The sequence below is a fragment of the Castanea sativa genome, chromosome 3 (genome assembly GCF_040712315.1).
Source record: "Castanea sativa cultivar Marrone di Chiusa Pesio chromosome 3, ASM4071231v1".
In the NCBI taxonomy this organism is placed as follows: Eukaryota; Viridiplantae; Streptophyta; class Magnoliopsida; order Fagales; family Fagaceae; genus Castanea; species Castanea sativa.
Window position 1 is genome coordinate 21,019,292 of NC_134015.1, and position 26,377 is coordinate 21,045,668.

General features: G+C 37.5%; 3 protein-coding genes, 1 non-coding gene and 1 pseudogene across 4 annotated transcripts; 3 read left to right on the plus strand and 2 right to left on the minus strand.

The window, feature by feature from the left end:
• The first annotated feature begins 436 nt into the window (after positions 1-436).
• LOC142629776 (methylmalonate-semialdehyde dehydrogenase [acylating], mitochondrial-like) lies at positions 437-4,966 on the plus strand. The gene is made up of 11 exons (XM_075803812.1): positions 437-505; positions 611-993; positions 1,120-1,271; positions 2,405-2,495; positions 2,726-2,806; positions 3,591-3,668; positions 3,798-3,833; positions 3,929-3,972; positions 4,081-4,159; positions 4,424-4,514; positions 4,615-4,966. The coding sequence occupies exons 2-11, from the start codon at positions 949-951 to the stop codon at positions 4,722-4,724; spliced, it is 807 nt and encodes a 268-aa protein (XP_075659927.1). The 5' UTR covers positions 437-505; positions 611-948; the 3' UTR covers positions 4,725-4,966.
• Positions 4,967-12,794: 7,828 nt separating this feature from the next.
• LOC142628661 (L-type lectin-domain containing receptor kinase IX.1-like) lies at positions 12,795-14,974 on the plus strand (annotated as a pseudogene).
• Positions 14,975-23,422: 8,448 nt separating this feature from the next.
• On the minus strand, positions 23,423-24,223 carry LOC142628662 (uncharacterized). The gene has a single exon (XM_075802710.1). It carries the CDS (start codon positions 24,221-24,223, stop codon positions 23,423-23,425), a length of 801 nt encoding a protein of 266 aa, XP_075658825.1.
• Positions 24,224-24,460: 237 nt separating this feature from the next.
• Positions 24,461-25,636, minus strand: LOC142628663 (uncharacterized). Its single transcript, XM_075802711.1, has one exon. The coding sequence runs from the start codon at positions 25,634-25,636 to the stop codon at positions 24,461-24,463; it is 1,176 nt and encodes a 391-aa protein (XP_075658826.1).
• On the plus strand, positions 25,149-25,257 carry LOC142630130 (small nucleolar RNA R71). The gene has a single exon (XR_012843242.1). It is a non-coding gene; the product is annotated as a small nucleolar RNA R71 (small nucleolar RNA).
• Positions 25,637-26,377: the final 741 nt, after the last annotated feature.

Below are 26,377 nucleotides of genomic sequence, written 5' to 3' on the forward strand. Positions count from 1 at the left end.
ACCTCATTGATAGGGCCAATGTACTCTATCAATGGTCTAGCATTACTTGCAGTCTGAGCTGTGGCTGTCCACCGAATGATTAGTATGGGAGAAAAGATCTTTTGGTCACTTATCCAGGAGAGCATAACATTCATTTGCAAACAATTCAGGAGGATGAGCATCTCAAAAGTGAGGAGGAGCCACGACATGATTTAGTGGCAGTCCTCAGGCTTTGATGTTAGCTCTCTCTTTCTAGCTTTTAGACCTTAGCCGTAGGTCCATGGTGTTGCATTCTTGAGGTCACATTTTTATGCTCCTCCTTGAAATTTGTCTTTTGTTAACTTCAATTTTGTTTTTGTAATCTTCAATCAATTTGCTTTTTGTTTTTTTTTGGGAGATTAGGATGAACAATTACATGGGATTAATGAGATATGAAATATGCAGGACACCTGACTTGTCAGCAATGCATCATGACACATCCAGTGATCTGAAAGTGGTGGATACTAAATTGAAGAATATTTTAGAGGTATATATAACTCTTCATTGTTGCATGGAGTTTCAATTAGTTTTCAAACCTTGTGCTGTTACAAGTTTTTGTATTCTGATTTATTTACTTATATTTATATTTCAGATATCTAATACCTCCCTCGAAATGAGAAAAGTGGTCGTTCAGCTCGACATGTAGGTTAGCAGGCACAGCAGTTTCCAGGAAAGCCGGTGCTTCTACGTTGTCTCAACTGATGGTCGTAAAGAAGACTTTTCCTACCGCAAATGCTTGGATAGCTTCATCAAGGGAAAGTATCCAGATGTTGCTGAAACATTCATTGGTAAATATTTCAGAAAACCCCGTTCTGGTCCTCCTGGAGGCAACTGGGAGACACACACCAATCCAGAAGAAACTGGTTCTTGTGGAGGGAATCAGGAGAAGAACAATACTCCAAAGGAAACTGAGAATGAAAATAGGCTGGTATGCACATATATGCAAGAGCATCAGCTAAAGGGAAGCGTGTTCAGGTAAGCATCATTTCTACTTTGGCAGAGGGCATTCCATTCCTCTTATGAGTAAAGTGGTTTCTTTTATATGCATGCAACAGCTAAAGTTGAATTGAACTCGCAATTTTTTTTAACTATTATCTTCAGTCCAATATGGGGGCAAAAAATAATGCAATTGTCATGCCTGATGCAAATGAGGATGCTACTTTAAATGCTCTAGTTGCTTCTGGTTTTGGTGCTGCTGGACAAAGATGCATGGCACTCAGCACAGTTGTTAGGCTTGGAGGCTTAAAGTCATGGTAAAATGCTTTGTTTCCTGGTGCATTCTATTTCTTCATTTTTATGCCTTTAATATTAGTCTATCTTTTATACTCCTATCCTGGAAATCAAAGGTTCCATGTCATGTTTGTTATACTGAAGGTAGTGAATATAGAAGTTTTCTAAATCGAGTTTAACCTTCAATAAGTGCATGTACCTGTAAGAAATTGAAACGCTTCATCTACTCTCATCTTCTTAACTTAGCCAACAATTTCTCTACTTTTATCTTTAAACCATCCTTGATCAGTTTGCAAGGTTTCTTATCTCATTTTCTATTCTCACCTATTACCCATTCTAATTTTGGATTCTGTAATGTCCTTTTGCATTCTCCCATTTTACCCACTCCTATTCTGATAGCAGGCTATTATTATCTTTTTTACTACCCAGTTCTATGTTTCCTTGGTCTTATAATGGAGACTTCTTCTCTCCATTATTTTAGACACTCCCTGTCATAACATGTCCTCATCCTGCAGTGAATTAAGTTTTCTAAAGGAGTCCTAACAATTATAAAATTTCTCTGGAAGCTGGAGTTATCTTCCCTGAAAACAAAATCTTAATATCTAGACCTGGAGGGTCTTCACAAAATGTCCCCATTGAGGATAATGAAGTAAGATATTTGATTTTCTGATGTATGTGAATGTGACATTAATGTTCTTAATGTAAGGTTGAATATGTGTTAAATTTTCATGTGTATATAGCTTTCAAATTCATCTTACATCCGAAGGAGACAAAGATGAGTATGCTGTCAAAACTACCTGTTCGATTTCTTGTTTTCTGGAGAAGGATAATTGAATTTGCTATTATGCTAGGCATAACACCTATCTCATTTTTATGGCATCTATGTGATAGAAAAATAAATGAAAATTAACCTAATAAATATTCAATGAACTATGATTCTATTCCTCAACTTTTATAAACATGTGTCTCAGTATGTGACTTATAGCAAACCTGTCAGAGACAGATTTCATACCTGTAGAGATGTTGTCTTGAATAGGTATTCCACGCATTTCGACCTTCAATATAAAGCAGGTTCTTTCAGGACTTTAAGTCTGTTGATTTACATGGATATATTTTAGTCCAAACCTTCAAAAATAATTCATTTTAACCTTTTTAGGGAGAATAAACTAGTGGAACGCGCCAAAGCTCTTAAAGTAAATGCTGGAACAGAACCTAATGCAGATCTAGGTCCAGTAATTAGCAAACAGGTACGTACACAATTTCCAAATTTTTACCAACTTCAGAAAGCTTATTCTGGCAACAAGTGAAGCTGAAAACTTCCTTACTTTCCATTATTATTATTTTTTTTTGCATCATTTATGAAAACTTCTATTTAGCTGTATGAGTAGCAGTTTATTGGCACTTCTTGGTCTACGTTTGAATCAGTCTTCAGTGGGTTTCAGACTGGATTACCTTTAAATTTTACTTGTATTTACAGGCAAAGGAACGAATACACAAATTAATTCAAAGTGGTGTTGAAAGTGGTGCCAGACTGGTCCTTGATGGGAGAGATATAGTGGTACTTTTTGGTATCTTTAACATTCTACTGTCTTTCTGTTTGTCGTACCAGAATTTTTTGTAGCTTCTGTAATGAATAGTGGATGATATCTTGTGTTATGCAAGAAGCAACAGTATATGTACTTTGCATCATAGCTGGAAATATTAAGAAGTAGGAATTGTGGTGAACGAAAGAAGCAATTGGATGCATAAGATTTGATTTGGTAGGTGATAGAAGGAACTTTTATGCATAGGAAACACATTAAAACAGTACAAATAGTTGGTATCTTTTGATCCTGAACTGTGTACGTAATGCATACATGGGTTACTCTCTTTTTTAATGTTTGAATAAAACTTTTATTACTTATCAAAAAAAAAAAATTTGGTATCTATAAAAGCTTAACAACTTAAATATGACTTTGAGGAAGCCCCTCTACAATTCAGATTTGTTTAGCTTAATATCAATTTGAATTGCCTCTGACATTTAAGCACTCAATTAGACACGAATGTAAGTTTATGGGCCTCTATGAACTTGGGAAATTTCATTGCATATCTATCTGAGTAAGTTTAAGCATTAGATTTGTGTGGGTAATTTATTACATCTTTCACTCTCTTAAATTAATTTCTAAAAACATAAAAGTTGCAGCTGTTTTGGTCATATGAAACCAAAAAAAAAAACCCTGGTAGATGCATTTCTTTCTCAAGAGTGATAATTGGTGCTTGACAAGGTGGTGGTTCCCCATTTGTTTAATTTCAGCATTTCAGAAACTGGTCTACTAATCAATTTATTAATGATTGACAAATAGGTCCCCGGATATGAGCATGGGAATTTTATTGGCCCCACCATTTTATCAGATGTCACAGCCAACATGGAGTGCTACAAGGTATCCATTTTCTTTTAATCCTTTTCTTCCCATATGTCGTCAAAAGAACCATGTTTTTCCAATTGGATAAAAAGAGCTGAACCGTGACTTCAGAACAATGCTGACATTTTTCTACCTCTGCATTTGCAGGAGGAAATTTTTGGCCCAGTTCTTATTTGCATGGAGGTGTGTTCATTACTCCATTGTTTTTATCAATCAGGTTATTGATTGCCTAGTATGGAGATATTAACATACAATTTTTCTGTCCCTCTCAACATCAGGCTGACAGTTTCGAAGAGGCCATAAATATTGTTAATAGAAACAAGTATTTCCTTAAATTTTCTTCTCTTGTTGTATATATTACCATACTTTTTCTAATTCTCTTAAAGAAGTATTACATGTGATTTGTATGTGACTTGTACTTCTGGAACAGATATGGCAATGGGGCTTCTATATTTACTACATCTGGTGTAGCTGCAAGGAAATTTCAAACTGAAATTGAAGCTGGCCAGGTAAGAGTCACTTAATCAATTATTATGTCTTAGAGGTTCGTACAGATTAGTTTTCAATTGCATGGCAATTATTTATCAACTCTATGAACCACTTTTTCTCACCCTTTTCACCATATTTGTGTCATTATATATGATGGAAAGATTTAGAACTTTGCATGATTTGATAAAATTACTGAGTTGTATTGGTTTCTTAAACTATAGTTTTGCCACTGCCAGTGCTTTAAGTGGAATACATAATTCTCAACTTTTTTTGTTTTGACTCAGGTTGGCATCAATGTTCCTATCCCAGTTCCTTTGCCGTTCTTCTCATTTACTGGCTCTAAGGCATCTTTTGCAGGCGATCTCAATTTCTATGGTAAAATATCTTCCTTCCTTTGATCTGTAACTACATTTTTTTTTCTTTCACTGTAGTGGTTACTTGTATTTAATTGATTTTTTTATTATTTAATTTTTAGGCAAGGCTGGTGTTAATTTTTTCACCCAAATCAAAACAGTCACTCAGCAATGGAAGGATTTGCCAAGTGGCACTGGAGCTAATCTGGCAATGCCAACTTCTAAAGTGTAATAATTTATGTTAATACTTAAGAGTTTCTTTTCCAGAACTTATTGTGAACTATCCAATAAATTAATAACAAGATGGTCTTTCTTCTAAAGCTTGTGCTCAGTTGTGAAATCAGATAACTTTTTCAAGGGAGACCATGGTTGTATATTGATGTTAAAATTTTTGAAGTTAATCACTTGTCTGAATAATAATAAATTTTTGACAATTTAAGGTCTATTGACAAGGCAATAAAAATCAAAAGCAAATTTTAACCATCATGTTTGATTAGCAAACTTGACAGAAATAACAAGCCAAACCAAATTTATTTTTTTGTTCTTTTTCTCTTTTTTATTAAGAAATCACATTGCCTAATATTAGGATTTGTTCGTAATTGCAAGTTATCTCATATATTCGCTGCCAAACGACAAGAGAAATTTGACATGTACAATTTCAAGTTCTTGGAACTCGAAAATTATTGATGCAACTACAACTCTAAAGTGGTGGTTTTTAAAAGTTTTGTTAAGATCCATTTGCACAATTGATTACCTACATGACCAGAGTGTCCCATTCCATCTGCGGCCTATAATTCCAGTGCAATAATTTCTGGATTATGTTGTATTTTAGTGGACTATATTTAAGTTCAATCAAGACATCCTCTGCTTTAGCCAAGAGAGAGAAAGAGTCTCTATGATTGAATTCAGGAAAATAATTTCAATACAAGAGGTCTGTAATGCAAAGAAGCTTGTGTGTAAATTGCACACTTCCCTCAGTCCCTGTAGCAACCAGGCTACCCCCACAAAAATAAGAAAAAAACAATGTCCATATTTGCAGCCGTATGGGCTTCCTCTTCTGTAATACATAAACTGAAACTAGTTGGGCAGATTGAAAACTGAAGGCACCTATTGGATAATAGGACCATCCTTTTTAATTATTTTACTCTTTTTCCCAATTGATCCGTTTGATTTCCTTTCAGAACTGTTCTTTGTGAGAGAAGGTGCTTTTTCCAATATGGAGAGTTGACCATCTGAATCCTTCTAAGAAAGCAGCCCTGGTAAAGCTGATGGCATTTTTGAGACTATATTTATCTTCAGTGATTATACTTTATAGTACTTATGAAGTCCATCCATTAATACATGTCTTTTTTTACCCCCCATCTTGGTGTGGTTTAGCTTTGGACACTGCAACATACAATCCAAGCTTATTTTGATGGGCAAAATTTGGTAAATAGTACAATTTCAGGAAAGAATTCGGTGAATGGCATGCGCCTAAAAATCGATTTTGCTATACTTGAGGTCTAACCAACATGAATCTGACATGGAATTAAAAAAAAAAAAAAAATCACGTAGAACTCAAGTTTAGCAAACTCGAGTTCCAGTTGGATAATTTATTGGATAGTTCACAATAAGTTCTGGAATTAGATGTGTATATTATGTGATTTAGACCATAATTTTCATTCTATACGAACAAAGAACAACAAGGAAAAAATAAGCAACTGATTTCATATAAACTTAGCCACAAGCTGTGTGCAATTGTTTAATTGGATTTGCAACAAGTGAATATATGGTGACATGATTTGTCAGACATTAACAACAACATTTAAAAATTGCACACAATGTATAAACTTTAACAACAACGTCAAATGTTCGTAGGTAGAAATTTTTGGAAATCATCATTGCTTGAATCTGAGAAGTCTGAAATATCACTTTCATCATCTAATGCAGTAATTTCATTAATAGACTTCATGGCTCGCTCTTGCGCCTTCCCCTTTAGATGCTTCCTAGCTTTTTGGACTGCATGAAAACGGTCTAGCCGCCTTTGCATTTGATTGTTCTCTTGTTCAAGGCGAGCAAGTATGTTGGCAGGCTCATCTCTAGGTAACTCGGCTGAGCGTACCTTAGGAACTCGTAACCCGTGCCATCGACAATATACCTCCAACTCACACCTCTTCTCGTATAGGGTTGACCATGGTGGTTCTGCTACGGTGAACTCCATTGCGGTGGTATCTATACTTAGTTTTGTAGGTTTGCCGACCATGATGTGGCCAACGCTTCCAAGACTCTTGTACGTGTATATTGGCATATTAACGAAATCTCTCTTCTTTCCAACCCATTTCCCTCCATAGTGGTCTGTGTATGTTTGTAGTTGTTGATCTGCTGGAACTTGTGATAATTCATTTGTTGAAGTAGATTGAAACTTGTTTCTACGTGTACGAGATGATGTTGAGGCATTGCGACTCATAGCTTACTCAACCTACAAAGTTAGTGGTGTAGGAATAAGAAAAGAATTGTGGTACATTTATAACCTCATTCCACTGTGTATTCAATAATAAAATTTAACATATTTAGGCTTGTCATGTCAATACAGGCTGGAAAACCACTGCACGAATTTTTTGTTCAAATGTTCCCAATGTCACAGTGAGATTCTCTTATTCTGGGCAGTAGTTGCAGTGTACTGCCATGACTATTCAGCTGAACAGTATTCATGTGAAGAGTATTTAGCATGTGAAGAGTTTCATCTGACATGAACTTGACAAGACAATACCGAGTTGTATTAAATGCATCATAAACTTTTCAGGGGTCTTCTGCATCCTTGAAAACAATGCATTGCAAAAGGATGCAAATCTGTGTATTGATGTGAGTGTGAATGATATGACTAGATAGGGTTCAACAGTGTTGAGCTATTGAGCAGCACATGTAGCACTGCAAACATCAGTGTAGCAATGGTGGACAGCTGACCCCCAAACTCGAGAATTTGTTTTAATAAATTTAGATTTAGAATAAGGGCTCTCAACCTAAACCTGTTGTCTCCAATTATATATGTAAGTACACAAAGATGGATTGAAACTGACCAAAATGGAACAAAGTGGACTGAATGGACCAAATTAGACCAAATTAGACCAAATGGACCGATTTTATATTCCACTACAACTCGAGTATTAAAGAATCGAGATTGCCAAGGAACTCGAGTTTTAGAGACTCGAGTTCCACTGTGCAAATTTTTTTTTCCCCAATAGAAGCATGCTCTGTTTCAGGCAGAGAGGCATGCCCTGTTTCAAAAAAATTTGCCCAGTGGAACTCGAGTCTCTAAAACTCGATTTTTGCTGGGCAAATTTTTTTTTCCCAGCAGAAGCATGCTCTGCTTCAGGCAGAGAGTAATGCTCTGTTTTAGTGAATATAGCCCAGTAGAACTTGAGTCTCTAAAACTTGATTTTCACTAGGCAAATTTTTTTTCCCCAGCAGAAAATGCTCTGTTTCAGGCAGACAGCAATGCTGTGTTTCAGTGAATATAGCCCAGTAGAACTCGAGTTTCTAAAACTCGATTTTCACTGGGCAAATTTTTTTTTTCCAGCAGAAAATGCTTTGTTTCAGGCATAGTTTTACAATGTAAATGCACTCAAATCACAACAAAAGTCATTCTCAATATATCACCATTCTAAACATGTCCAACCACGCTTAATTTGCAATTCTAACCATACTATTCAAATCACAATCTTCATAGAGGTACATTGGATAGAGAATTACAAGTACATTCAACAACAATCAAAAAGTTCACATAGAGCCAATACAACGTAGTCACTTTTCCTAAGATCAGCGGTCCACATGACAAAAACGTCGTCCATGGAAGGATGCTTGAAAAAGGTAGAGTATTTACGTTAGGAGGCAAGATAGTAAACATTAGGTAAACATCGAATGAACAACAATTATTTAACCGATGCATAACTTTTTGCCAACCTACCTAGTGTGGAACATGGCCGCTTGTGGAAGCACCGCGAGACTGCGAACAATTTCTGCGGTTATGCCCGGAAGCATGACACAGTCCACATGTCTGCTTCGGTTGACTCTCTATCAAATCTGCGTCCTCCCTCCGCCATCCCGGTTCTTGATCCTTATTCCTTACTCCATCCATCTCATTCCTTATTCGTGACTTCACCGGTCGACCTTTGGCCCACAACAATGCCGGATTAGGCAACCACTTTGGCCCCATGGGATCCCTCCATAATGATTGTGACTTAGGAACCACAAATGCATGCTCATAAGTGTTAAGGGCATGGTTCAAACCATAACATGGGTGAATATACGTGGTTGAATCAATATGTAAATAGTCACATACTCTAATTGCATGTGAACACGGGATCCCTATATTTTGCCATTTCCCACAACTGCATGTTTTTTCCTGTAACCGAACTTCGTAACTGTGGTTTCCCCCTCCTGCGCTACACATGTTGAGTTGGGTAACTACTTGAAATATCAGCTCTTCATTGCTAAATGGCTTGAGATAGTGTTTCTCAGATTTACGCTTATTTCCATCCCACGTGGATAAGGCATATTCACTCCATTTCTTACCCTCTGACAACTCATAATGGTATTCTTTGTGCCGGTCGTGGAAATATTGAACAAGTTTGTTCCAAGTGAACTCAACCAACGCAGCAATAGGAAGGCCCCGTGCACCTTTCAGCACACCATTGAAACACTCTGATATATTGGTTGTCATTGCTCCAAAACGTCTCCCACCATCGTATGACTGGGTCCACATGTCCACATCCTCGCTCGTTAGGTATGTGTATGGAAGCTAATCTTGATTCTTTTCCTTACCATCCCTTCCTGTCACCTTCTTCTTCTTCCTAATGGCCTCAATTTCCACCTGCTTAATGGAGTCCATTATGGTAGCAAATTTAACTACCTGACTAGCATATCCCGCTTTCAACGCCGCTGACTTTAGAGTCGAGTTCTGAAAATGGGTGTTGAAGTTGCTAGCAACATGTCGAAGACAATATCTATGAAATACCCCTGCTTTTCCATCATCCCTTCTAGGCCAGTTTGCAATGGCGTTTTTGATACCGAGATGTCGGTCAGAAATTATGCAAATGCCGTCGTCAGGTATCAGGTGGCCAATCGTTTCTCTGAGGCATCGTAAAAACCACCTCTAACTGGACCCTGACTCACAATCCACAACAGCAAAGGTGAGAGGGAATACCTTGTTGCTAGCATCGGTTGCCATTGCGACCAACAACTTTCCCTGATATTTACCATACAGATGGGTCCCATCAATACTGATAACCGGCTTGCAGTATTTGAATCCTGATATGCATGGACCGAAAGACCAAAACACATAATGCAACAATACGGTGTGATCTTCATCGGTGGGTATGACACGATAGCAAAACTGGGCAGTCGGGTCCTGATCAATATACGCCATTAGCAACTTTTGCAGCCTTTGGTAAGATTCTTCCCAATCTCCAAACATAAGCGCAATCACCTTTTGTTTCGCATCCCATACATTGTAGTAAGAAGGCTTATGGCCATTATATTTCGCCTCTATCAGAGATCTGAGATGCTTAATTTGAGTAGTGTGATCCTCATGTAACTTGTTATGGATTTCTGCTGCAATAAAATTACAACTCATCATTCTACCATCATTTCGCACCCCAGTCGGTATACACGTGTGAGGACCCACATACACGGTGACCATCCATAGAGTTTGGAGCTCGGGCTTCATAACTGCGTAGACATACCACTTGCATGACTCATGCACGCATTTCGCACAAAAATTTTTCCTCGTCGACCTAGTGATCTTAAAGTGTTTGTTTTCCTTGAGGGCACAAATTGTTAATACGCGCTTCACCTCCACTTTACTGGCAAAAGTCAACCCTTTGCACAAATTCATCCCCTCTCTCCAAGTAGACACAAATGGCATCTCAATATGCGAAGGATCAACCATATTTTTCCAAGTATTTGCAGAGAATGACAACGCAGGAGGTGTGTAGGCAGGGATTGTGTTTGTAATGTTTTGGACACTAATAACATTGTCTGCATCAGGTTCACCACCGTCTAATGTCTCATCGTCATCAATGTCCCTCTCAAAGTCCTCAAAGTCCCGAAAGTCCCCTCTCTCAATCATGTCTTCATAGTCATCTTTATCGGCAAAATCTTCACCGTTAATGGCAAGATTCTCATCAACATAGTCGTCATCATCATCGTCATCATCATTGTTAACGACAGTAGTCTCATCAACATAGTCGTCGTCGTCATCATCATTTTCATCATCATTGTTAACAGTAGTAGTCTCATCAACATAGTCGTCATCATCATCATCATCATCATCTCCATCGGCATGAACATCATCATCCTCTACATGTGTAGAATACTCATATTTAGCATCCGGAATCGCAACTTGTAAGCTTGTGGTTGTTTGTTGGATATCCTCTTGCCATACTGCACGCGGCTCCAACTGTATGTACAACTCAATGTTACTTACTTCAGCTATACTCTCCAACTTGTCAAACATGATCTTCACATGTTTGTCTTTTTCTATCACCATATACTTGTAATTAATCCGGTGCTTCATGATTTCATTTGGCATACGATAAGTAATTTGCATGTTGTACGCATCAGGATTCTTACACAACTCTTCCATGACAAATATCTTCAATGCATCAAGGGTTTTCAACCTACGATCAACTTCGGCATAATAGGTCTTCATACCCGGCCCCTCAAATGGCAATCCCTTGTTCGCATTGGTATTCTTAAGCGGACCACCATGGTATATGATTATAACAATATCAGGCATTGTGAACCTGTTCAAGTCAAGTCCTATGTTAGTTAAATCACATAGTCATAAAGTGAGGGAAATAAGTAATGCAATCTTACCAATGAACATATTCAAGCCAGGTTATACAGTGCCCATTAATATCTAAAGGCCAAGACGTAAACCTTCTAATCCTAGTGGATGGAGAGACGGAATTATCTATTACTCCATTGTGTGGTGACCTATAATGCCTAAAAGGGTTCTGAAAGAACTAGGTGGGTAGAGGAGCATGATTACATACCCATTCACTACATTCATTCACTACCCATTTCATACCCAAACCAATGATAAATAAAGTCAAAAAAACTTGAAAGATCATGATAAAAATAAAAGCCTACAAATGATGAATAAAATTTTGATAATTACATACCCATTCCCATTCATTACATTCATTCACTACCCATTTCATACCCAAACCAATGATAAATAAAGTCAAAGAAATTTGTAAGATCATGATAAAAATAAAAACCTAGAAATGATGAATAAAATTTTGATAATTACATACCCATTCCCATTCATTACATTCATTCACTACCCATTTTATACCCAAACCAATGATAAATAAAGTCAAAGAAATTTGTAAGATCATGATAAAAATAAAATGATGAATAAAATTTTGATAACAAAAACTATACAAATAAATACTCAAAAAATTAACACTAACAAAACAAAGTTCTATAATTCACAATATTGATAAATTAACTAAGTTATGTTAACTATCTACAAAATAAATGGTAAAACTCTTTAACCCACACCCATAGACAACATACCCAACTACAATGACAATCAAATTATGCAAACCCTTACCTTAGATATGAATTTGCTGAGAGGGAAGAGCAGTGAGAGTGGACAATGTGGTTTTGTGAGAGTGGACAATGTGGTTTTGTGAGAGTGAGTGGTGTGAGAGAGTTATGGTGTGAGAGAGTTATGGGTGAGTGAGGGTGAGTGAGTGAAAGTTAGTGAGGCTGAAAGCTCTGTTTTAGGCTTTCTCTGTGAGTTAGTGAGGGTGAGTGAGTCTCTGTGAGAGTTAATGACACGGGCTGAGTTTTAAATAAACTGTCCAGAGGAAATCGAGTCTATAAGACTCGAGTTACTTTGATAAAACTCGAGTCTCTAAGACTCAAGTTCCATGCGTATAAAAAACATAATTTAAAATAAGATATAGTAAAACTCGAGTTTTAGAAACTCGAGTTTTATCCGAAGTAAAACGAGTTTTAGAAACTCGAGATCTAGGTGACATTTTGTCCACCTCAGCAAGCGCAAAGCGAGCATAAAGCGAGTTTTTAAGACTCGATTTATTATGTAAATCTCGAGTTTCAAAAACTCGAGTTGTTATTTTCCTTTATAGTTTCAAACAATGCCTAACTTACTATATTCATGCCATCCACACCGCTAATCTGCACATTCCCCCGAGATTTTTTTCTTCTTCATGGCTTCGAAATACGTACGACATCTATAAATATTTCATTCATTCCTAGGTCTTTCCATCCAGCTGACCTTCATTCAACCATGGCTCTCTTCCGCACACGTTCTAGCCTTCATCAAGCTCAAAAAATCCATTCTCTCCTTCTAAATCAGCTCTTCATCTTCTTTTTATTGTCACTTCCCCATGCCAAATCAATTCACTTCAACTTCTCTAGTTTCCAACCAAATGAAAGCAACTTAACCTTTCAAGGCGATGCATACGCTGACTCAGAAGGTCTCCAAATCACAAAGAATACACGCACCCGCTTAGTCAATTCTAGTGTTGGTCGTGTTTCATTCCATAATCAAGTGTGCCTTTGGGATAACAGCACGGGGAGGCTTACAGACTTCGTCACTCACTTCTCCTTTATCATTCAAGTAATTAATGGTACAGGAACAATCACAAACCAACAAATATGCTGTCTGGCGACGGACTCTCCTTCTTCATTGCACCATTTGAGTCCAACATCCCTAACAATTCAGCCGGGGGATACCTTGGACTGTTTAGTAATGAGTCCGCTCTCTACGACACTCAAAATAAAATTGTTGCAGTCGAGTTTGACACTTACAAAAACAGTGATTTTACTGATCTAAGTGATAATCATGTAGGAATCGATGTCAATTCAATTGTCTCAAAGACATATGTCTCATCCAGCAGAAGCTTTAACCGTGGCTCAACAGTGGATGCATGGGTAAGTTATAACTCAACAACCACAAATCTAAGCGTGTTCCTTACTTTTGCAGATAATCCAGTATACTCTAGTAGCCTTTCATATATTGTTGACTTGAAGGCTGTCTTGCCGGAATGGGTTAGAGTTGGTTTCTCCGCTGCAACAGGTGATTTGGTCGAGTCACATACAATACTTTCCTGGTCATTCAGTTCAAACTTGGAGCCTAAACATAGGTTTGCTCAGCCAAACAAGACGAAAAATGGTGGTACTACTCATCCAAACAAGACAGTAGATGGTAACCATAAAAAGAAACCAGGTTTGTGGATTGGTCTGGCAGTGGGTTTGGGTGTAGTGAGTTGTGCATTAGGTCTACTTTGGTTCATACATTGGAGAAAAAGGACTAGTCAGAACACAAAAGACCATTTGCGCGATGATGTATGTATGGATGATGAATTTGAAAAAGGTACTGGGCCAAGAAGTTTCACTTATCGTGAACTTATACGTGCTACAAACAACTTTACTAGAGGAAAGCTTGGAGAGGGAGGATTTGGAGGAGTTTACAAGGGTTTGTTAAGTGAATCTAATGTAGATGTTGCAGTTAAGAGGGTCTCAGAAGGATCAAAGCAAGGAAGAAAGGAGTATATATCAGAAGTGAAGATCATTAGCCGTCTGAGACATAGGAATTTGGTTCAACTCATTGGTTGGTGCCATGAGCATGACGAATTACTTCTTGTATATGAGTATATGCCAAATGGAAGCCTTGATTCTCATCTATATGGAGCAAAGACTACTCTAACATGGCCAGGAAGGTATAATGTAGTCCAGGGATTGACTTGTGCACTATTATACCTTCATGAAGAATGGGAACAATGTATTGTCCATAGAGATATAAAGCCCAGCAATATCATGCTGGATACAAATTTTAATGCCAAGCTTGGTGATTTTGGTCTCGCGAGACTTGTAGACCATGATTTGGGCTCAAAAACTACTGTTTTGGCAGGCACCATGGGCTACCTTGCCCCAGAGTGTGCCACATCTGGCAAAGCTTCTAAAGAATCTGATGTCTATAGTTTTGGGATGGTTTCCCTTGAGATTGTATGTGGACGAAAGCCAATTGATCCACAAACAGAACCAAACAAGGTAAATCTTGTAGAATGGGTGTGGGAGCTCTATGGAAAAGGCCAACTCCTTGAAGCAGTTGATCTTAAGTTAAATATGGAATTTGACAAGGAGCAAATCCAATGCTTGATGGTAGTTGGCTTATGGTGTTGCCATCCTGATCCCGGTAGTCGACCCTCTACAAGGAAAGTGTTAAGTGTTCTTAATTTTGAAGCTCCTTTGCCCAACCTTCCATCAAAGTTGCCAGTGTCAACGTTTGGGTCTCCAATGCACAAATATAAGTTCTCCAATACATCTTCTCTCATGGGGTCAAAAGATCAAACCCAATGTTCATGTGGTAGTAGCTCTACTAATTTGTCTACATCAGATGGCCCAAGCAAACCTCTTCCATGTTCAGGCAAAGTGGATGTGCAATTAGCTTCAATTGTGAATTGATACGTATGACTATTTAAACATTTTGGCAAAAAAAAAAATGGCATGCATGCATGCATCATAAATGTAAACTTTTGAAAAGGGTTTTAATTTCCTAATTAGTTTGAAAAGTGAGATAGTACTTTTACAAATAGTTGGTTATATGAAAATGGGTCGTGTGGTATGGATCATTATCAAACACACCGCATCTGCTACAAAATAATGCAATTTGAACCCGTCAATTATAAGACCTTTGTTATTCTTACTGGATAGAAAATGACCACATGGGCATCACATGAGCCAAAACAGGTACATGGGTGGTCTAATATATATATATATATATATATATACCGCCAGGTCAGGGGTTTCATTTGAACCCCTGGCCTTAAGGTAAAGCCGCTTCTGTATATGTTGAAGTGATCATTCTTCGTGCAAAACAATTGACGAAGGTTTAATATATAGAAGGCCAATTTTCTAGCTCAAGGGTGTGTTTGATAATGACCGATACCACATCCCTTTTCATAGTGCTGTTTATATATCGATCTCCGCCATTTGTATATAGTCTGATTCTGCAAATACCAATCACTATTTTTCATGTGGCTCTGCAATCAAACAAGCAGTTCCATTGCTGCATAATCATATTAGAATCTATAATCTATAGCATAAGTCTCAATTTTGATATGAATTAAGCAATAGTTCTTTATAAGATTTTATTTTGTGATAACGTATGAAGAGGATAAAAGTATGAGACGGATCTTTCTTTAAGAAGAACGACGGAGTGAGGTCGACGGATTGATACCGCAAGGATACATATAGGACGGATCTAACATTTGGTATCCGTCCAGTATGATTAGTTGTCATAAATTCTTGATTGTATGCTACACGATATGTTTGACGTGGCTTTGCTTGATCTCAACACAAGCGTGCACACCTGGAGTTCTTGTGCTACACATTTGACCATAATAAAAAGACTCCTATATGGAAAAGAGCTCAAGAAGGAATGAAGAGTAAAAAGAAGTATTATCCTAAAAGGAAAACGACTCTTGACCAAGGCAGGAATAATAACCCTACACCAATATAAATACCCCAGAAACCCTAGCATCAAGGTATGCATAATTAACTCGACTCTGGCATTCTAGGGTTGTGAAAAAAAGACTCTAACTTGACCTTCGGAGGGTTTTTGGCCGGCACCACACCGGTGCTCTTTGTTAGGTCTTCTCTTTTCTTTTTGCAGGTGTTGTTTCGATTCGGGAGTACTTGCAGCTTACTGGTGAATTTTTTCGGCATCATTAGTTGGCGCCGTCTGTGGGAACTTGATTATTTAGCCTTTGCTCTATTCCTGAGACAAAGAGTTGCATGGTACTCACTCGATCGATGGCAACAACCAACAATTAAGGCGATGAACCGCACGCCACAGCTTTAAAGAGGCAAGTCCAAACACTTGCAACGACGGTTGAGCGCCTCACCAAGCAGAATCACGATTTAGAAGAGCAACTGAGACAAATGAATGCCCACCAAAGCGCACCTGTGGAAGACCAGGAGGGTGCTAGTCCGAAAGGAAGGAACGTGGAAGGGCCTGAAGATAGCAACGCTCCTACTAAACCGGAGCGGCAGGAGACCAATCGACCATCTGTCTCGGATATCTTGCCGACTCACATAGCAGTTGAGATGCAGGAGATGAGGGAACGTATGGATGTAATGATGAACGCCCTTAGAGGGCGAGTCTCCAACGACTTGGACGACCTAGTCCATAGAACAGATTCGCCTTTCATAGCGCTCGTGAATTCATGCCCCCTTCCTCCCAAGTTTTGCATGCCTCACGTGGAGAATTATGACGGATCCAAGGACCCATTGGATCACTTGGAATTTTTCAGAACCCTAATGCATCTTCAGGGCGTACCAGACGAAATCATGTATAGGGCTTTTCTCACCACTTTGAAAGGGCTTGCGAGGGACTGGTACAGTAGGCTAACGCCTAATTCCATCAGCACTTTTAGGGAATTAGGCGCACAGTTTGTATCACACTTTATCGGGAGTCACCGGCATAAGAAGTCTACTACGTGTCTGTTGAATATCAAGCAACGAGAGGACGAGACATTAAGGTCGTACATAGCCCGCTTTAACAAGGAAGCCCTCTCGATAGACGAGGCAGACGACAAGATACTTGTGGCAACATTCACAAACGGGCTACGAAAGGGTAGAATGACCCAAAGACTATGTCCGATGTGTTTTACAGGGCGACGAAGTATATGAACGCAGAGGATGCCTTGCTAGCTCAAGAGGACAAGCCCAGAAAGAGGGAAAGACAAGAAGATACACAACCGGACAAAGGGCGAAAAATGGCAAGGACCAAAGAATGACCAGAAGATCGACGGCCCAAACCGCCAATGGGAAGATTTACGAACTTCACTCCCCTCACAGCCCCAATTGACCAAGTGTTAATGCAAATCAAAGATGAAGGAATCTTGACGTTTCCCGGCAAGCTGAAGGGAGATCCGAACAAGAGGCCAAGAGATAGATACTGCCGTTTTCATGGTGATCATGGCCACGATACGACAGACTGTTATGATTTGAAGCAACAAATTGAGGCACTCATCAGGCAAGGAAGGTTGCAGAGGTTCGTGAGGAAGGAAAGAATGGATCAACCCCAAGAATAGAATCCCCGACGGGAAAACGAGCGTCCCAGGCCACCTGTAGGAGACATACGGATGATTGTAGGGGGCAATACTTCTGCAGGGTCATCCAAAAAGGCCTGAAAAACTTACTTGCGGACGGTTCAAAGCGTCCAGTCGACAGGTACCTCACCAAAAGCGACACGACAAAATAGCCCCAGCATTGGGTTTTCGGAAGAAGATGCGCGACGCCTTCACCACCCACATGACGACGCGCTCGTGGTCAGCATACGGGCAGGGGACTACAACATGCATCGAGTTTTGGTGGACAACGGAAGCTCAGTAGATATCCTTTATTACCCCGCATTCTAGCAAATGAGGATTGCTAAAGAACGACTGGCCCCGACGAATGCACCCCTTGTTGGCTTCGGGGGAACAAGGCTCTATCCTTTAGGTGTTGTTACGTTGTCTGTGACGGTTGGAGACTACCCACAGCAGATAACCAAGGATGTTTCTTTTCTCGTGGTTGATTGCTCTTCAGTGTATAACGCCATCATTAGACGGCCCACTCTCAATGCATGGAAGGTTGTAACCTCTACCTATCATTTAATGATCAAATTTCCTATCGAATATGGAATTGGAGAACTGCGAGGCAATTAGGTGGCTGCACGGGAATGTTACATCGCAATGATGGAAATGGATGATCACCTACAAGCAATGAACATCGAGGAGTAGAGAACAGCGGCGGAACCGATGGAAGAGTTGGAAGAAGTACAACTGGATGATTCTAGGCCCAACCGAACGACCAGAATCAGCACCCTCACCGACCGAACAGTCTGACAAGCGCTCGTATTATTCCTCCAAGAAAATCAAGATGTTTTTGCATGGAGTCACGAGGACATGCCGGGAATAGATCCAGTAGTCATAGTTCACAGGTTGAACGTATCACCTTCATTCTCTCCAGTCCGACAGAAAAAGCGAGTGTTCGCCCTCGAAAGAGATTGAGCCATAGCGGAAGAGGTGCAGAAGCTACAAGAAGCAGACTTCATACGCGAGGCGTACTACCCTGATTGGTTGGCGAATGTAGTAATGGTCAAGAAGTCCAATGGGAAGTGGAGGATGTGCGTCGACTTCACAGATCTGAATAGAGCCTGCCCCAAGGACAGTTATCCACTCCCACACATTGACACCCTTGTAGACTCCATCGCAAGACATGAACTTTTGAGTTTCATGGATGCTTTCTCTGGTTACAATCAAATCAAATTGGATAAGACTGATCAGGAAAAAACCTCATTTGTAACAAGCCAGGGACTTTTTTGCTTCAAGGTAATGCCTTTCGGGCTTAAGAACGCGGGAGCCACGTATCAGAAACTGATGAACAAAATGTTCGCACACCAAATTGGCAAAAATGTGCAGGTTTACGTGGACGATATGTTGGTAAAAAGCGTAAAGGTGTCTGATCATCTGAAGGACCTCCAGGAGACTTTTAATACTCTTCGGACATACAAAATGATGCTGAATCCGAACAAATGCGCGTTCGGAGTAACCACAGGAAAATTCTTGGGATTTATGGTATCCTAGAGGGGCATTGAAGTCAACCCGGAGAAAGTAAAGGCGATTATGGAACTGTCTCCTCTAAGGACAGTAAAAGAAGTACAAAGCTTGACCGGGAAGATAGCAGCCTTAAACACGTTCGTATCTAGAGCAACGGACAAATGCCTCCCATTCTTCCGAACACTAAAGAGGTCTTTCAAGTGGACGAACGAGTGTCAAAAGGCATTTGAAGAGTTGAAGACATATCTCTCCGCTCCGCCATTGCTTAGCCCATCTATGTCGGGGGAAGAATTGTTCCTTTACCTCGCCGTCTCTGTTGTGAAATTTTAAAATACTCGCAAGTGTACGAATCGTACCGAAGTATAGTTTGACAAGAACGAGGTCGAACCCACAGGGACTTGAATGAACGTAGGAAAATTAATCAAATCTTAACCAAATTAATCCTAATCTAGTTTAATAAAAATTGGTTGTTTTGAAATCAAATAAATTAAGAAAATAGTTAAACTAAGCAAAAGATATAAAGCAATAAAAAGATGTAAACAATCAAGGGAAAGGAATTAAGGTTTTGGAATCCACCTTGTAAGTCATATCAACATATATTTATGATCATTAATTTTTCCCAACTCACTACATGATAATCTAGAAATCAATCTTGCTATCATGGAAAATATTCTCATTAAAATCCTTATTTTAAAAATCAAAAGCATGTTCTTCTTTGCTTCTTAAGTATAAAATCAAATCATCAACTGTATCTATAGCCAAACAAATCACAAGATATATCCAATTCTAAAAATCAAATCATAAATTGTATCCATTGACAGATAAATCACAAGCGATATCCAATTTTATAATCAAGAATTAATAAACCAAGCATTCAATTAATTAAGACAAATCCTAAATCATGAGAAAAACATGATTGAACTCATATCTAGAATCTTATCTTAGTCAATTGATTTGAAGCAAGAACAATTTAAATGATTAAAGAACAACTATTGTGGGAAAAATCAAATCACATAAATATTACTAATAATCTTTAACAAGGTTTCATCCTCAACCCTAATTATAAATTTAGCTACTCATAATAATTAAAATAAAACACAAGAATAAAATATTAAACATTAAACTAAACAAATAAAATAAAACTAACTGTCATGGAAGAAAGCCAAAGAAGTAGATGCATTGTCTATGTTCAGCCCTCAACCCTAGCACTGGCCTCCCACTTGAATTTTGCCCTAAAGAGCTTTTAAATAGGTCAAGGAATCCTATTACAAGTTGAATTCCCATTTGGGGAAAATTCCAGATTTTTAGGCTTCACTTAACCGACAATTTTGGCCCATTTAACGTCAGAATTCGGACTTTTGGTAAACTACAAAGTTGTAGCCCTTTAAGTAACTTTCCAGCCCAACTTGAATCATCTCGATTGGACATCTGAGCCGAAAGTTATGCTAAAAATATCAACTGATGTGCAGGCTGGAATCTTAATCCGAATTGAACTTGGATTTGATTCCCTACTCCAATTGGACTTAAATTCAATTGGGTTGGTCTTCTTTAGCTTCATCATGACCCTTGTAAAAGTAAAGTCCATTAGCTTTCTTCTTTGCACAAATCCACTTATTTAATTTCATTCTCCTACAAAAGATAAATTCACGCAATAAGATTCAATTAAGCACAAAATTGATTATTCACCATTATTCCAAAATCAAATATAAAATGCATGAATTACCTCAAAATAAGTATGATAATGCTTTCTAACAATGATATAAATATGTAAAATTAAACTATTATCAATGCACATCAAATACCCCCAAACCTACATTTTGCTAGTCCTCAAGCAAAACAAATAAAGAGTAAAACAAAACAAAGAAAAAGAAAATCCTAATTAATCCACTTTCGCTGGAAATTTTGATTGCATTTAGCGTATGCAACAAGCCTTTAAAGCCCTAGCTTACACTAGTGGACGAGTTGTTGTCTCGTGAGGGTTTGCAGGGAATATACCCACAAAATTCTAAGAATGAATACTAAAAAATAAAAATAAACATAACAAACAAAATCAAACAAAATTTTTTTTTTCATTAGCCTTGCGCAAAGAGGATTAGTTCAAATTCAAAAACACTACAAATGCTAAAGAAATTTCTCATGCCATCAAAACTCAATGTGAGTGAAAAGTGGTAGCCAACCCAAACATACTCTTAGTTTTAGAATAAACTTAACTCAAATCTCTATTTGAAAGTATGCTTCAACTCAAATCTTTCCGGTGTTATCACTCAACAAATGAAATCACTCTGAAATGGGGTGTAACACTCTCAACAACATATGTGAGTGGAATAATGTAAGCAAAATCAAATACCTCACATATAAATCACATGAAAAACGCTTAATCAAGAAAGAACAAGTAGTCTCATGAAAGGATACCAAAAAGAATTTATACCACACCTTTTTCTTCTCAGTCATATCAATATCTGAACTACACAATCTTCAAGATCAAATAAGGACTTTATTAGGACGTAATGTAGGGAAAAAGCAAAGGGAATAAAATAAAAATGGGTGAAGGTAAATATAAGAAGTGTTTTCAAGATAGTTGGAATGTCAACACTTTTTGGAATTTCCATTCAACATTTTTTTTTCAACTCTTCTTCTTCAAAGTAGTACTCCTTCCTTACATCTCGCTTCTCAAAATTTGATGAGAACCCTTTTTATTTTCTTCTTTTTGACACTTTTCCTCTTTTTTTCTTTTTTCCTTGTTCTTGAATTTTTTTTTTTCTTTCTTTGACTTCTTTTTTCTTCCTTCTTTGAATTCTCACACAAACCACCATATTGTAACAAACTGATCAAATTCTATCTTGAAACACTATGGATAAGGGTTTTAAGAAAGAAAAGCTAATTAAAAGGCTCAACGGGGTGACTAGCGATAATGTATCAAGAAAGAAAAAGAAAAACACATATATGGCTCAAAATACACAAAAATGGTCTAATCTCATCTCTCAAAGACTAATATAGTTTATTCAACATCAATGACTTCAAAAGATTCAAGTGTGGCATAAAATTAGATTTTTTTTTCTTGGCCAAAAGAAAGAAAAATGAGACTACAACAAGGAAAACATGTTATGCACTTCCAAATGAACTTTAAGATTAGAAACAATAAATAGCCCTCAAAAAATAATGATTGGCTCAAAACTCACAAGGGTTACAGTCTCCACATTGTTATCATCAAGATTTTCTAATCATTTTTATCCTTGAACAACAAGTTGTGTCTGAGTGGCTACGTGTATGTGCAATGAGTTGAGCATGAAAGCACTGAAATTCTTTAAGCAGGAGTAGTATAACAAACTCAAAACATAAACCTCAAGCTAGGCAAAATTTTTATTTTTTTATTTTTTATTTTTTATTTTTTATTTTTTTTAACACAACTAAACAAAACAAAACAAAAAGATAGAAATCTATATACATCCCCCCCAAACCTAAACCAAATATTGTCCTCAATGTTAAAAATGATACTCTCAAATATATGTCTTGAATGAAAAGAGAGCCAAAAAAAAATAATAATAATAATAATAATATGCAACATGAGAACCAAGTAGAAACAAGTAAGGTAAGGAGAAGGAGGAGACGCACCATGATCAAGCTGATTGTTATAAATTTTAATTTCTGTCAAATATCAGCTAAAAAAAAAAAAGAATAAAACTAAACAAGAAAATAAACAAAAATATTAATCTAAAAACAGAAAATAAACAAGAAAAAGATTTTTTTTTTTTTTGCGAAAAAAAATTCAACACAACTAGAGATCAATCCTGATAAACAGGACCATCCAACCCTCAACAACACCATGGAGATAAATAATGCATATTATGAATGGACTAGTCCAATGAGATTGTAACTTACCTAGATCAAAAACATGTTGGGAAGCTTTTGTAGTGTCTTCCAAGTGAATTATTTGCATAACCATAGAAGAACTAATACTCTTAATATCAGCAATTTTCCAACCTATAGCTTCCTTATGTTCTTGAGGTATACTTATCAAGTGGTGTTCCCAAAAGTTATCCAACTTTGGCGGTTCTACAATAGATAGGAGTGGGGATGAAGAAAGTGGAAAAGGGACCACTTTTGGCTGCCAGTTATCAGTACTTAAGAGAGGAACAGAATCCAACAATGCATTGACTTCCTCAATTGATTTTTCAATATCCGAATTGCAATCAAAAAGGGTTAAGCAATCCTTTAGGGGATCCTCACAGCTTGATTGTATAAGATTATCATGGACTAGGTTCCCAATCATGTTAACCTCACATATATTCTCATTATCTGGTACTTGCTAACTTATGTCAAAGATATTAAGCTCAACAGTCATATTTCCAAAAGAAATCTTCATCACACCACTTCGACAATTGATCAAAGCATTGGATGTGGCTAAGAAAGGGCGACCCAAAATGACATGGATTTGTGTATTGGCATTTAGAGCAGGCTCAGTGTCTAACACAACAAAATCAACAGGAAAATAGAATGCATCCACCATAATCAACACATCCTCAACAATACCTCTAGGGATTTTCACAGACCTATCAGCTAATTGAAGTGTCATGGTTGTTGGTTTTAACTCCCCCAAACCTAGCTGTAAATAAACTGAATATGGCATTAAGTTCACACTTGCCCCCAAATCTAGCAATGCTTGCTCAATGAGGCGATCCCCAATCTTGCATGAAATTGTAGGAGATCCTGGGTCCTTACATTTCACTGGATATTTATTCTGAATAATTGAACTGACTTGCTCTGTCAAAAATGCCTTTTTAGGGACATTTGTCTTTCTCTTCATTGTCACAAGATCTTTTAGAAACTTGGCATAAGCAGGAACTTGCTGAATTGCATCAAGAAATGGAATTTTTATTTGCACTTGCTTAAAAACCTCTAAAATGTCTCTAAATTGTGCACTTTTCTGAGGACTGATTAACCTTTGAGGAAATGGAGCTTTAGGAACAAACCTTTTATCAAGGGGGGAACTAAGATCCTGAATTGGAATGGAGGGTAGGTTGTCCTTCTTTTCTCCATGATCATCATGTGAACTATGAGTACCTTTTTCCTTTAACACAATATTTTCATCATCCTCCACTTCTGGCATTTTCACTTGATTATCAACTTGCTTACCAGACCTAAGGGTAGTAATAGACTAAACATGTTCTTGTCCATGAGTAGAACTAGAAGAACCATTGATGGCATACTGTCCTTTTGGGTTAGGTATAGGTTGACAAGGAAACTTTCCTTTTTCCCTCTCTCCAACTTGGGTTGCTAACTGGCCAACTTGATTTTCCAACTTTGAAATAGCTTGAGTATTCAAATGGGTGGAACTTTTCATCTCTTAAATGGCTTGACTAGTTGATTGCATGAAAGTTTTGAGAGACTCCTTCAATGATGATTGTTGTCTTGGTGGTACTACAAACTGAGGAGGTGATTGAGGAATGGGAGGATATGCTTGAGTAGGTGGACGAAATTGACTTTGTTGATGAACTTGTTGTCCACCTACATTTGTGGGAGGCTGATTTTGCCTCCATGAGAAATTAGGATGGTTCCTCCAATTTGGATTGTATGTCTCTGAAAATGGACTAGCAAATGGTTTTCCATAATTATTCAGTGAATTTGCTTGCTCAGTATAAAAATCAGGGTACCCAGCTATGGAAGGACACATTTGTGTTGTATGCATAGGACTTGCACAAATAGAACATGTTTCACTTTGAACTTGATTGACAGAATTCATCCCTCTACCTAAAGCTAAAGCCTCAACCTTTCGAGTGAGATTGTCCAACCTAGCTTTTATGTCTAAATCTTCACTAACTTCATACAATCCTCCTTTCTTCATTGCAGGGGCAGATCTCTCTTTACGGTTGGAAAAATCCCATTGCTGTGAACTTTCAGAAAAATTCTCAAGAAATTTGTATGCCTCATCATCTACAAGCCTCAAAAATCCACCACCATTCATGGACTCAATCATGTTACAATTTGCTTGAGTCAAACCATTATAAAAATATTGTACTAGTCTCCATGTTTCAAAACCATGATGGTGACACTTTAAGATCAAGTCCTTAAATCTCTCCCAACTCTCATAAAATTTATCTTGTTCATCCTGATAAAAATCTGCAATTTCTCTCCTCAAAGCATTGGTCTTGGCCATTGGGAAAAATTTAGAGAGGAATTTTGTGACCAATAATTCCCATGAAGTGATAGATCCAGGTGACAAAGAATTAAGCCATGCTTTTGCCTTATCCTTCAAGGAAAAAGGGAATAAACGCAAGCGAACAGACTCATCAGTGAAATTCTGGAACTTACAAGTAGCACAAATCTCAAGAAAATCATTCACATGCATATAAGGATCTTCTCTATCCAATCCATGAAAAGTAGGCAGAAGATGGATTATCTGTGGTTTTAACTCAAAATGTGCAGCAGTGGTTGCAGGTAATACTATGCAAGATGGAGGGTTGGTGGTTATGGGTGAGAACAACTCCCTAAGAGTTTTTGAATCATCTCCTGTTTCTCCCATTGTGGATGAATAATCAAAACTAACAAGACGATTATCTTTATCACGAATCCAAGTTCTCATACACCATGCACAAAGAAATATATATATATATATATTTTTTTTTTGGTTTTAAAAAAAATAAAATTTAACTACAACTAGTAGAAGAAAAAATTCAATTAAGACTTAATTTATTTTTCTAACCAAGTTCCCGGCAACGGCGCCAAAAACTTGTTGTGAAATTTGAAAATACTCGCAAGTGTACGAATCGTACCGAAGTATAGTTTGACAAGAACGAGGTCGAACCCATAGGGACTTGAATGAACGTAGGAAAATTAATCAAATCTTAACCAAATTAATCCTAATCTAGTTTAATAAAAATTGGTTGTTTTGAAATCAAATAAATTAAGAAAATAGTTAAACTAAGCAAAAGATATAAAACAATAAAAAGATGTAAACAATCAAGGGAAAGGAATTAAGGTTTTGGAATCCGCCTTGTAAGTCATATCAGCATATATTTATGATCATTAATTTTTTCCAACTCACTACATGATAATCTAGAAATCAATCTTGCTATCTGGAAAATATTCTCATTAAAATCCTTATTTTAAAAATCAAAAGCATATTCTTCTTCGCTTCTTAAGTATAAAATTAAATCATCAATTGTATCTATAGCCAAACAAATCACAAGATATATCCAATTCTAAAAATCAAATCATAAATTGTATCCATTGACAGATAAATCACAAGCGAAATCAAATTTTA

Coding starts and splice junctions, on each gene's coding strand:
- LOC142629776 (XM_075803812.1), top strand. CDS start 949: ATGCACATATATGCAAGAGCATCAGCTAAAGGGAAGCGTGTTCAG. Junction 2,807..3,590: donor TTGATGGGAGAGATATAGTG/GTACTTTTTGGT, acceptor ATTGACAAATAG/GTCCCCGGATATGAGCATGG. Junction 3,834..3,928: donor CAGTTCTTATTTGCATGGAG/GTGTGTTCATTA, acceptor TCTCAACATCAG/GCTGACAGTTTCGAAGAGGC.
- LOC142628662 (XM_075802710.1), bottom strand. CDS start 24,223: ATGCCAGAAGTGGAGGATGATGAAAATATTGTGTTAAAGGAAAAAGGT.
- LOC142628663 (XM_075802711.1), bottom strand. CDS start 25,636: ATGGGAGAAACAGGAGATGATTCAAAAACTCTTAGGGAGTTGTTCTCA.